The sequence below is a fragment of the Gekko japonicus genome, unplaced genomic scaffold, assembly GCF_001447785.1.
Source record: "Gekko japonicus isolate JY-2015 unplaced genomic scaffold, Gekko_japonicus_V1.1 scaffold1589, whole genome shotgun sequence".
NCBI lineage: Eukaryota > Metazoa > Chordata > Lepidosauria > Squamata > Gekkonidae > Gekko > Gekko japonicus.
In genome coordinates this window covers 265,429-278,382 of record NW_015172603.1, presented here as the reverse complement: position 1 = coordinate 278,382, position 12,954 = coordinate 265,429, and the positions used below count along the sequence as shown (strand labels likewise).

General features: G+C 40.8%; 1 protein-coding gene across 1 annotated transcript in view; it reads left to right on the top strand.

Annotated features, from left to right (window-relative positions):
- The window catches only part of OXR1 (oxidation resistance 1), a 75,883-nt gene that overhangs the window by 36,205 nt on the left and 26,724 nt on the right, over window positions 1-12,954 (top strand). Inside the window, 2 exon segments of the mRNA XM_015421591.1 lie at window positions 7,456-7,621; window positions 8,874-9,036. Of these exon segments, the coding sequence (XP_015277077.1) occupies window positions 7,456-7,621; window positions 8,874-9,036 (329 nt within the window).

Genomic DNA, 12,954 nt, shown 5'->3' with positions numbered 1-12,954 from the left:
TCCTTCCTTCCTTCCTTCCTTCCTTCCTTCCTTCCTTCCTTCCTTCCTTCCTTCCTTCCTCTCTTTCTCCAAACCCCTCTATCTATCCATTTACCTATCTATCTACCACCTACCCACCCAACCTTTCTAGGGCCCATTGTCTTCATCCACAATTGGCTTTGTTCCTTAGTATCAAATACTCCTAGAAGGGAAAGTAGTAGACACCACATGATACTTTAATGAACAGTTGAAATATTTCTAACAAAGATTAATTAGAGTAAACTTCTGATATCCTCTGCAAATAAGAGGAACATAAATAGAAACTCTGAATGCTAAGCAGAAAGCAATGCTACTTCAGTGATTGCATGCAAACTTGTCAAAGCTGCTGTAACTGGGGCAACATCCAATACCCATACATCTTTTGAATGGGGGAGGAGGTAAGTGACTCCTGCAGCCTACTAATTTGCCCTTGTCTGCTTTAATTTCTAAGTTCAAGCTTTAAGCAAATACCAGATTTCTTGGTTGTCCATCTCTTTATTTGAAGAACAATCGGGAGCAGTTTCTTTAGCACTGTATAGTTGCCTTGTTTCTCAGAGTAGATGTGGATGGCGTCTTCATATTCTATAAATATTTGAAGGAAGGTCTATAGTTTGCATAAAGGTAGGCAACAGATACAGCTATTGAGGGAGCAATCATTTCAGGTGTTTCCTATGTGTATGGAACATTTGGAAGTATTCTGGAAACGGCACATTTTAAAACTTAAAATTTTGAAATTAACTACTAAATTGAAGAAAAGGTGAGGGGTGGGTAAAGAGAGAGTTAAGACAACTCTCTCTCTAAGAACATGTTCCTTGTCTACCTGGCAGACCCTAGACAATACCATTATCCCTGGGTCTATCACAGGAATGTGGCACCATTTTAGAGTCTAGGTTTTTTTGTGGGAGTTGCTTTTAAAATTGCAACGGAGGCCTGATCCTGATCCTGTCCCTCCCTCCATGGTGTCATTTTCAAGAGCTGAACTGTGGCCATTTTGGTTACTGAAAATGGTATGAGGGGGAGACAGACACATCCTTTCCCCTCAGACCATGGTCCTCAGCAGGATTGGGCCATTTAAAAAACTTTAAAAGCTCTAAAACGACAGACTTGAGGACACAGTATCATATAGTTTGGCCCTTAAAGAGCAGAGAACTAGGAGTTCTAAACTGGGTTTTTTGACTTCCACATACATTTCACAGTTCTAACTAGATTGTATTTTTCTCCAACCCAGATTTACATTTTAGGGTGTCTTATCTCTTTTGTGTTTCTAAGTTGAATATATCTCTTGATTTGTAGTTTTTTTCTTCTTCAACCCTATCCATTTTCATCCCAAACAGCCCAAGAGCTGAGACAGCTTCTCTGTATTCACAAACTCACTGAATCAGTTTCTTTTACAATATTGTATATGTCTGGGGGAAGGGGAGAGTTCTTGAACATCTATGATAGGGTTACCATTCCCCGGTTTGGGGCAGGACATCCCCAACTTTTGCGGACTCCTGCCCTGCCTGCTGCCAGCCAGCTGACTAGCGGGAGGAAATCCCCACCCAAGCACAACATTGGGTAATGTGGTGCTTTCACCCAGAAGTGAAGTAGGCGTGTCGAGGGGTGATGCTCTGGTTTGGGGGCAAAACTCTATGGTTTGAGGGTGATTTTTCCATATAAGTTTACCCCAAAATAACAGTGTCGCCCCCGATGTGCCTACATCACTTCCAGGTGATGTGCGATGTCATTTTCTGTGATGTTGACACGTCGGGGGTGATGTTTCCGGCTCCTGGAGCATCCCCCCATCCCCCCACTGGTATTTTGAAGAGACCTGGGAACCCTGATCATTTTAATGTATTCCTTACACACACTTACAGCATTGTGTTTTACCAGCACAAGCCAAGTTCATGCTTTTTCTAATTACCAAAACAATCCTTGAATGGATGCAACCTTCTTAGATTAGGAGTTCTTTTTCAGAAATATCTTACTGAACTGAATAGTGGGAGGGTGTAACTGTTAAATGGACATTGTGTGAAAGACGGGGGAGTGGAGAGCTGACATATTCATTAGAATGTAGATTAACCTGGGCTCACGATTATCTGCACCCATTATCAAGAAGGTACTTCTGCCCCAGCTTGCTTTTCAAGGAGCAGGCCCAGGTTTGAGGATGCCTAGCTCTCTTGGCCTTATGACTTTTTGTAGCGAGAGTTGGACAGTGACAGCTGAGGTGTAAGCAAGAGAATGAAGACATTCTAAGCAGCAAGGAGAACTTCAAATTCAGGAAGGAAGTGATAGAATAACAGAAGTGTGAGAGGTAATAAAATCAACTAGACAAGCAGCAGAATCAATGAAATAACAAAGGTCCAAGATGAAAATACTGAATACAGAGAATAATGAGAGGGTTTTAGTTGTAACGGGAAAAGAAAAGGACATATTTAGAACTACAGATATGATGGTGAAAAATATTAATAATGTGATTAGATGGGGGGGTCAATAGACAAACAGGTGACTCAGTGTGTTCATGGTAGAGTGCTTTTTTTTTAACGGAAACTTGTTACAGCCATCTGCTGTTGTTACACTAAGATGAATTAAAGCAGATCTTTGTGGAGTATAGCAGTGTATCTTGTGTGTGTGTGTTAAGTGCTGTCAAGTCAGTTCCAACCCTATGGCAACACTATGAATTAATGTTCTCCAGAAATGTCCTCTCATTGCTTGCCCAGAAACTGAGGGCCAAGGCTTCCTCTGTAGAGTCAATCCACCTCATGTAGGGTCTCTGTTCCCGCTACCTTCAACTTTTCCTAGCATTATTGTCTTTTCCAATGACTCTTCTCTTTAATCTTGTTCCACCTGACCATTTCCAGTTGTTCTAATTCAAATAAAGCTGTATATGTGTAATGAACCCTGTTGCTTAGAGGACATGCGTTACTTATAATTTTCTCTGTGTCAGGGTCCCTGTGGCCTTCCTATGCAGTCAGGGTGTTTTCTTTTGCATTTGGACTTCCTAAGAGGGACTGTGTTCTTAATGGACAATTTATCTGTATGGGGAAGAGGTGCTAGTCTTTCTCGTCCTGCTTAGAGCTCCCAGGTGAAACTCAGAACTCAGGATTGCCCCTTGCCCATTCTGGAAGGAAAATTGTAGCCAGTCTTGAGAGAGGGGACAGGAACCTTGGGTAACTTACAAAACTCTCTTTCCCAGGAACTCAGTGTGCAACTCCTAGTGTTGTGCAGCAAGGTAGTTGCTGTGGGTAGGAATGTGTCCCCTTGCAAAAGGAAATGTGGGTTTGCTAACTGCATCCAGGGTTTGGACCAGGTAAATTTCATGAACTGGTGATCAGTACAAGATGGTCATGTTAAAGACTTTATTATTTTGTTTGTTTTTGCTGGCTTCCCTTTATTCTGTGAGTGTGGGAGGATATTTTCTGGGACTAAAGATTAGGCCAGCTATTTACTGTTTTGAAAACTGCCAGTTATTACCAACTGTGTGCGCTTTTCAAATAACTCTTTGATTTTTATGGCTAGGGTTTTTATTCAAGGTGGGGTAACCTGGGCTCTCCAGAAATTACAGTAAAATCTCCAGACCAGTTGGAGCCATTTCCCATCCAAAGCTCCCCACTTCCATGACAGTATGCATTGTTCTTTTGATAGATGTCTACAGTTTGACATGGATGGCTGCTGTTTGGATTGTAGATAAGAACATAACCTTATGAAATGTTTAACATCAGATAAATTCAAACTTCCCTCTATATGTGAGGGGTGCACCCAAAAGATGCACATCTCCTGCCATTGTCAGAGATTACACAAAAAAGAATAAGCCTATTAAAAATACCTATTTTAAATATTAGAGAATTATCTGGATCTCATGCCTGATTATGTAGAAATGGGATGCTTGGCAAGATTTTCTGACTGTCCGGACTCTCCAAAAGGCACTTGGGAATTGCTGTGTGTCCACATACCTCTAGGTCTTGCCATTGGAACATAGAAGCTTTTGGACCTTACTGAAGCTTTTGAATACATGTGCGATATTTCCAGGACAGCAGGATATGGCTTTCTCGATGTCCAGATCCTCTTTTTATGCACATCATCATTATAGGAATAGAGGTGGTCCTGCAGATACGACAGGCAAGGCAGTAAATGGCTTTGTATGTGATAGCTAATACCTTGAATTGAACCCAGTAACTGATGGGCAGCCAATGGAGTGACTGTAGAATGGGAATACTATGCATACCCACCTAGCTCCTGATAATAACTGAGCTGTGGCATTCTGAACTGATTAGAGTTTCCAGGTCAAAGTAGTATAGTCTTGATGTTACTGTGTTGTGGATCCAGGTGGTGAGATCGGCCGTGTCAAGGTAGAGGGTCCTTTTCCAGGCTAGATGGACTTAGAATAAAGCCTTTTTTCTTTTTTCTTTGCAGCTACATTAACTTTCTTCTCCAGCAGTAACAGACTCAGTATTAACCCCTAAGCTCTTAAATGGGTAAGGATTAACAAAAGTCCATCAAAAGTGAGGTGCACAATGTTTTTCAAGATGTCCACCTTCCCAACCAGCATTACTAAAGTCTTTCTAGGATTTAGTTCCAATTTGTTCACTTGATATGAAAGGTGGCTACTGTGACAAAGAGGTGGCTGTCCTGTATCCAGTCACCTTTCAGCAGGTGTGGAATGGAATGATGGAGGGAAGCACAGTAGTTCTAGTCTGCCTCAGAGAGAGTGCAGTGATAGTTTTTGGGTCTGCCTCATTAAAAGGGCAGGCATTGAGAAAGGTAGCTCTGTTTGGTAACATGGCAGAGTGGTTTAACTCTACCTTTGGGAGAGAGTTTGTTGTTGCCATCAAGTCACAGCTGACTTATGGCAACCCCATAGTGTTTTCAAGACAAGAGAACTTCTGAGGTGATTTGCCATTGCCCAACTCTGTGTCACAACCCTGGTCTCCCATCCAAATACTGGCTAAAGCCAACCCTGCTTAGCTTCTGAGATTTGGCAAGTTCTGGCTAGCCTGGGCTATGAAGTACAGCACCTCTCCCTCCCTGCTGAAAGATTTAAAGGGCTGGCTGGTGGCGAATTAGAGCCTCCAGAAGCAGGGGAACCCCCGTCCGAACCTGGGGGCTGGCAACCCTACCTTTACACTTGCTACCTACCCTAAGAACATCTGGTAACTGAGGGGAAGGTTTCAGGTTAAAGCAACCCTAGTTTCCCTATTTGTTAATTAAAGCATATGTATCCCACCTTTCCTCTGGGTTCATGGCAGCTTACAATAATAGTTAAAACATCCCCATCTAAAACCAACAATAACATAGCAAGCCTCAGATCTCTACCCCTTTAAAGGTGCCTGCCATTTAAACACCTCAAAAACCCTGGCAAACTGGCAGGCCTTGTAGCGCCTCCTGAAGATCTCCAGGCAGGGGGCCCCCTCACTTCCTCAGGGAGCTCATTCCACAGAGCCAAAGCCACAGTGGTCAATGCCAGACAGGGTACCCTAAGTGGTGCAATAGCTAACAGAAGACTTCCTGATGACTGTAGTTGGTGTGCAGAGATATATGGAAGGAGATGATCTTTCATATATGCGGGCCCCAGGCCGTGAAGGGCTTTAAAGGTCATAAACAGCACCTTGAATTGAACTCAGAAACAGACTGGTGACCAAGGTAACTGCTTCAAAGTGGGCCACATATGTTCCTGGCAGCCAGCCCCTAACAGTAGCTGGGCTGAGGCGTTTTGAACCCATTGTAGTTTCTGGGTTGTCTTCAAGGGCAGCCCAACATAGAGTGTGTTGCAGTAATCTCACTATGAGGTTACAGAAGCATTTATCAGCATGGCCAGATCAGCTGAGTTTAGGTAATGAGCAAGTTGGCAGATCAGATGCAGCTGATAGAAAGCACTCCTGGCCACCATGCCAACCTGCTTTTCAAACAGAAAGGCAGGGTCTGTGAACTCCCCTGAGCTCTGACCCTCCCCTGAAAAATGCCAGTCTCATTCCACCTAGGACAAATGAATTCAGTCCTTCTAGAATATCAGCCTTCCTAACCAGCATTACCTCTATCTTGTCTGGATGCCTATGCTTTGATACTGTTCCAGAAGGGAACCAATTAACTGGAAATATATCTTATTTAACATTTCACCATTGGCAGAATAGTGGAAAGAGGGGGTAGTGGGAGAAGGGTAGGAGAAGGTGATGTAAGGGGCATGAAATTGTTAATTATATGTATTTGTTCCAGGGATTACAGTCTCTATATCTCTTTAGTTGATATTGAATTAATTTCCTAAAATCAAGTGCAAACTATTTTTACATCAGCATCATATAGTGTCTCCATCACTATATGTCTCTATCACTTATTTCATTCATTGAAGGGAGGGGTCAAGAACATGTTCTTGAGTCAGTATTATTTGGATAGATCTGAAACATTTAGTTTATTTAATCTGGTTAAAACTCTTTTACTCATTTTTAAATGAAAATTCAGATAGGTCAGCAGAGGTTCTTTTGTTTGTTTGTTTGTTTGTTTTGTTTTTAATTAATACAAAAGATTGCAGAAACCAGGGATGGTAAGAATCACTTCAAAGAGAACCAGCATGGAGTAGTGGTTAGAGTATCAGATCACAATCTGAGTGACTCAGGTTTAGATCCCCACTCTACCATGGAAGGCTGCTGGGTGTCTTTGGGTCAGTCACACACTCTCAGCCTAACCGATCTCATAGAGTTGTGGTGAGGATAAAATGGAGGAGAGGAGAGAGGTATCAGCTGCAGTGGGGGCCCCCCATTGGGGAGAAAGGTTTGGTATAAATGAAGTTAATAAAGACCTATTTCTCATTCTGACCCACTTAGAAGGGAATACTTCTCTTAAGAGTTTAACAGGTGGGATTATCTAAAAGCCATAATTCCTCCCCCAGAGCTTGTTTTGTTCATACATTGATTTATATAGACCTCTTAGTTGTTATTGATAGAAAATTAAATTACTAATTGACTAAGAGTTCCTTGTTCAGGTGCCTGTAAATCCCAGGTTAAAATAGCTATTCATGCTGTTTTAAACTTTGACGTTGGTATTAGGGAAGCCTTTCTCTGTCCCCTTGTAACAGGATTGCAACTAGGATAAAACGAGGTGATAAACATATGCCCTTTGGCTCCATGTGAAGGGGGTAGGATTGAAAACGGCCTACATAAGAAGCAGGTTACTTACTTATCTGTGGAACCTGATCTGTCTATCTGTAACTGACTGTGAACAATCAGTTGAAATAACCCACTACCTTCGGACCAGCCCAGTCACATATTCAAGGTTTCTGGTATTCGTGTGTGCGTATGTATGAGAAATTAGAATTGTTTTAACTGTGGTATAGCATAGTATAATGTTAATTGTCCATTTAAATTTCACGTTAAATAAAGCAGAATTGGTAATTTAGTGCTTACTAACTAGCCAGTCAAACTTGACAAGCAAGCTTTGTCATTTAATATGTTCCTTAATCAATGAAAGGTTCTCTTATGAAAGAGAAGAGAAGACATCGATTACATAAGTTCCTGTGTCTCAGAGTTGGCAAGCCAATGCGAAAAACATTTGTGTCACAGGCCAGTGCGTCAATGCAGCAGTATGCACAAAGAGATAAGAAACATGAGTACTGGTTTGCTGTGCCCCAGGAGAGGTAAGATGGAGTCTTTTATTCCTGAGTGTAATCACAGTAACAAGTGTGTACTTTCCTACCTTTCCTTAATTTAAATTGTTGCACTTTTTCATCCTACAAGGGCAATTACAGTTTTCCACCAGCCTTTGAAAGGTTGCATTAATAACAGTATAGATTGCTTGTACATTTCCATGTCTGAATTCTGAGTTTTTCCTCTCTTTCTCTGGTACCACGCCACTGTATTTTTGATAATATAGTTCACAAGTGTAACCCTGTATGATGGATATCTAGATCTAGCTCCCTTTTGCTATCACTGCTCACTAGGTAGCCTTGGCTACTCACCCTCAGCTTAAACCACTACAGGATTGTTGTGATAGTCAAAGGGAGAAGTGGAGAGCCGTGTATGTCATCCCAAAGTCATGATTTGTTTGTTGCACTAAAATTAGTCAGTTTTCAATACCTTTAGATTTTTTCTTCAATAATGTAAAAGCATGCACTATATCATCTTTAAATCTTATAAGTATTATTCCAATGAAAATATTTCCCGTATATAGCTCTGAGTTTCTTGGGATATAGCATTTAAGCCATGCTTTACTTGTATTTTACTTGGACTTTTTAAAGATTTTACTAAATATGTCAAAGTAGATATGCTTAATCGCATCATACTCTGATTAGGACACTGATTAATTTTCCCGAAAGTTCTCCAACTCAGATTTTTTAGAAAATTCACAAAGGGGGGGAAGTAAGCTGCCTGCATGGCTACTTTCCATAGATGATCACAAAGCAACTCTTAAGGCAGCTGTCATAAATTGGGTCATATTAGGGGTGAGTGAAGAAAAGATTAGGAGAGGAAAAGAGTACCTTTTAAAAACTATTTGTATTCTAAATTATTTTTAGAACAGTTGATCAGATGGATGGATGGATGGATGGATGGATAGAGATATAGATAGAGACATAGACATAGGGATAGAGACATAGGAGATAGAGAGATATAGATAGAGAGATATAGATAGAGAGATATAGATAGAGAGATATAGATAGAGAGATATAGATAGAGAGATATAGATAGAGAGATAGATATAGCGATAGATATAGCGATAGATAGAGATAGATATGGTATTCCTTCCATTTCCTTATGTTCAAAGGAGAAGGAATAAATGATGCTTTAAAAGGTATATGTGGTTATTATGAAGAAACACTGAACATTCATTGGTCTTTGCCAGTAGCAAGTGTGGCCTGAAAGGTAAACGCGTTCTTTTTTTCCCTCTTAAAGGACTGAGCATCTGTATGCCTTTTTTGTTCAGTGGAGCCCAGAAATATATGCAGAAGATACTGGAGAGACCACTAAAGAGCCTGGGTTTATAGTGGTAAAAAAATTTGAGGAGTCTGAAGCTGGTGACGATTCAGTTAATGAAGCAGCTGCTAAGGAGTGGGAGGTAAGTACTCGTAAATACTTTCTGTTACATTGTCCTATAAATGCCTACTAGTGACTTCATTATATAAAAGTCTCATTTAGAAAGATGAGATCGATTTATATAGAACAGAATAATAGCAAAATGCCAGAGGGCTGAAATCTCCCATGTAAATGTAATAACCCAAACATGATTATCACTTGAGCTAAGTTTGTATTATGTTGTGTTGTGGATGTGAGACTATGTGTGTTTAGTGCCTTATGTTAAAGTATGTGTGAATATCGTAAGTATGTACACTTGCGTACTATGTAACATCATGTGCAGCTCCCTCTTTGTCATGTGTTCGTATTTTAATAACTATACAAGGTGAAATTATGTTGATGTATGAAAGTCTTGATTCTGAGTGTAATAGTCTGTTGTTGCTGGACTTCTGTCAGAACCTGCTGTTTTTGAAAATTTACTACCAAGTTAAGTCAATGATAAAGAAAATATGGAAGCGGATTAATTTGACTACTCTGTGGAAACTTATTAGTACAAAGTGATCATTTACAAGAATTGAAAACCACACAATTTGACATAAACTTATCCTTATTATTTAAATCATTAGTTTGCAGTTTCATCTCTTTCTATGTAACCTTTTCAATAGGACAAATCTAAATACTGCAAGGTTTAATGACAGTAACATAGGTAGATTAGGGGGTTGTGTGTGTGCAGGCATTGAATAGCCACTTTAAGTTAACTCATGAATATCCACCCAGAAAATATAAATTTCCAAAAATGAGAATGTAAACTGATTTTTTTTTTAATCCCCGCAATAGAACTCAAAATCTTTATAAGAGGAGTTTGGTATTCATTGTAATGGTACCTTCATAATAAAAGGGTGTAAACTTATTCTTTTGTATCTGAAAATAATGAGATCCAGTCATCCCAGAGGAACTTTAAGTACCATCCTGTTCTCAGCATAGCAGTGGAGAGAAAGGATCCTAAAGGGAACCATTTCACTCCTATTCTGTAAACAGCAGGACGTGTATATTTGGGGGCTGATCTGTATAGAGGAAAAATTGAGCTAATTCGGGGTTTGGGGGAGGGTATTTTTTTCCCCCTTCATGCCAGAGTGGAAGAAGCATGTGCTGGTATGGCAGTCAGAAAGCTGTGGTCTTGGAGGCTGTTGCTCTGTAGTGCTGGTTGTTGGGGAAAAAAACATTATGGAGAGAATGGTATGTGAGCCCCTCATTAGTATTCCTGAACAAACTTTGGATAGAAAAGTGAGCAGGATACAGCAGTGTCCTGTTCATACTAGAATTTCAGTGCTTTTGTTATGGGGTGGGTCCATAGTTCATTGTTAGAGAGCATGTTTTGCATATATAAAGCCTTGAATTGAATCCCTAGCATCTCCAGTCAAAATATCATGGATAGGTAGACGACCTGGTCTTCATTTTGGAAAATCCAACTGAATCTATCAAAACACTGCTGTCGACCTTACGAGACTATGGAGAAGTGGCTGGCTTTAAAGTCAATTTCAAAATATCATGGGTAGCAGGGCTGGAAAAGGTTTCTGCCTATTGCAGAAAGGTGCCTGTTAGGTGTGACAGTGATATGATTCGATAGAGGGAAGCATCATATGATCATAAAAACTACTATAGTAACTTACTGTAGTCTGCATTTTTTGTAAACTTATTTTTTTGTGAAAGAAAGTATCACTATTAGAGGTGTGATTCTGACTTAGAGAAATAAATCCTTTTTCCTGAGTTAGCCCCCCCCCCTTTCTAAATTTGCTCTCTGAGTGTTTTAGGTGGAACTCGAATGGCAGAATTTACTACATTTTATAAAAGGGGTGTGTGTGTGCATGCGTGTGCTATGTTCACAGTGGCTATTAAACAATTTATGCATGTTGTCAGAAGTAGACAGTTCCATCCCAAATCACTAAGGGTAAGTTTCAGAGAGTGAGAGGAAGGTCAGTAATACAATTGTTTATTGAATCTGGCTTCTTTAGAATCTTCTTTGCTGTATGAACAACAGTCCATGTGGATGCTCAAGTTAGCACTTCAGCATCCCCCCAAAGGGTCTTTCTTTCCACCAAGTAGCAGCCATGATTTTATGTACATTTCTTCCTTCTATATGCTTCATAGTTCATATGTAGACATTCCCACACGACAGTTCCTCTTAGAGATAATCCAACTCTAATCTATTTAGTTCCAGTTACTAACAAACCTCAGGTCACTTCTTATTTTTGACATAGAGGGAGGTTTACTAAGTTAAATTTGAGAACAATTTTCTTATAAAGATTAGCTGAGGAACAAATATTGACTAGCTGTAACCATTCTCATATGGCAGCCTCCAAAATGTTTACCTTGAAATAAACTTTGGATCCAAAATATTACTATTTTGTGTGTGTACTCTCCTCTTTATGTGTTTAATCTCATGATAATTTTTTCTTAAAAAAAACCTCTGACTGTTATGTCTATATTCAGTGACACCAAGGTCAAAATATGTTGTGACAAGTTTGAAAGAGTTTATATAGAAGAGGAGAAAATAAAGTGTAAAAGAAGCAGGCTCTTTTTGAATATTCCTAGGTAATGTGTAAGCCATTGGTTAACATATATACATGCCAAGGAAAATGCTGACATTTAAAAAGCAGCCAAGCTTTGTAAATTTTATTTAAACTGTTTATTTTGCATATTGCCTCTCTCCCTAGACATAGTCATAAGATTTTGGGAGGCGATGGGGTCCCAAGGCCGCTGAGCCTGGGGCAGTAGCTTGGGTCCACTTCAGTGGGTCCTGTGGCCTCAGCTCAAAGGGGGGGGGGGGGGCTACAGCACCCAGTTTGTCATCTTCCTGTCAGTGCCTGGTTCACACTGCCTAGAGTGGGTGGGTGAGTATCTTCTGACTTCTGAGATGCACGCAGCACAAATAAAGGCCACATTGAGCTCACTGGCCTCTATTGAGAGATCCTTCTCTGATGAGAGGTTTGGATGTCGTTGCAATGTAGCTCCAGTGCTAGCTCGCCTCCTCCTGCAGCCATCTGAATAGGTGGCAACTTCTTTGCCCACCCAAGGCTACTGCCATTCCGAGGTGGGGCATTTTTAAATTACAAGCTAAACACTTCAATGCTGGGCCTAATAAACATTCACAAATCTGTCTTGCATTCCAAGTTATAACACAATTCACGTTTTTGCATTCCAGTCATTAAGAACACAAGAGAAGCCAATGTTGGATCAGGCCAATGGCCCATCTAGTCCAACACTCTGTGTCACACAGTGGACAAAAATACCAGGTGCCATCAGGAGGTCTATCAATGGGACCAGGACACTAGAAGCCCTCCCACTGTTGCCCCCCCCCAAGCGCCATGAATACAGAGCATCACTTGCCTCTGACTGAGAGTTCCAATCTATACCTTGTGGCTAATAGCCACTGATGGACCTCTGCTCCATATGTTTAACTAATTCCCTTTTGAAGCCGTCCATGCTTATGACCACCGCCACCTCCTGTGGCAGTGAATTCCATGTGTTAATCACTCTTTGGGTGAAGAAGTACTTCTTTTTATCTGTTCTGCTCAGCAATTTCATTGAGTGTCCACGAGTTCTTGTATTGTGAGAAAGGGAGAAAAGTACCTCTTTCTCTACCTGCTCTATACCATGCATAATCTTATAAACCTCGATCATATCACCCCTCAGCCGTCGTTTCTCAAGAGCCCCAAGCACTTTAACCTTTCAGTTTGGTGTAGTGGTTAAGTGTGCGGACTCTAATCTGGGAGAACCAGGTTTGATTCCCCATTCCTCCACTTGCACCTGCTGATGTGACCTTGGGTCAGTCACAAGCTCTGGCACAGCTGTTCCTGAAAGAGCAGTTTGTGTCAGAGCTCTCTCAGCCCCACCCACCTCACAGGGTGTCTGTTGTGGGGAGGGGAAGGGAAAGGAGTTTGTAAGCTGCTCTGAGACTCCA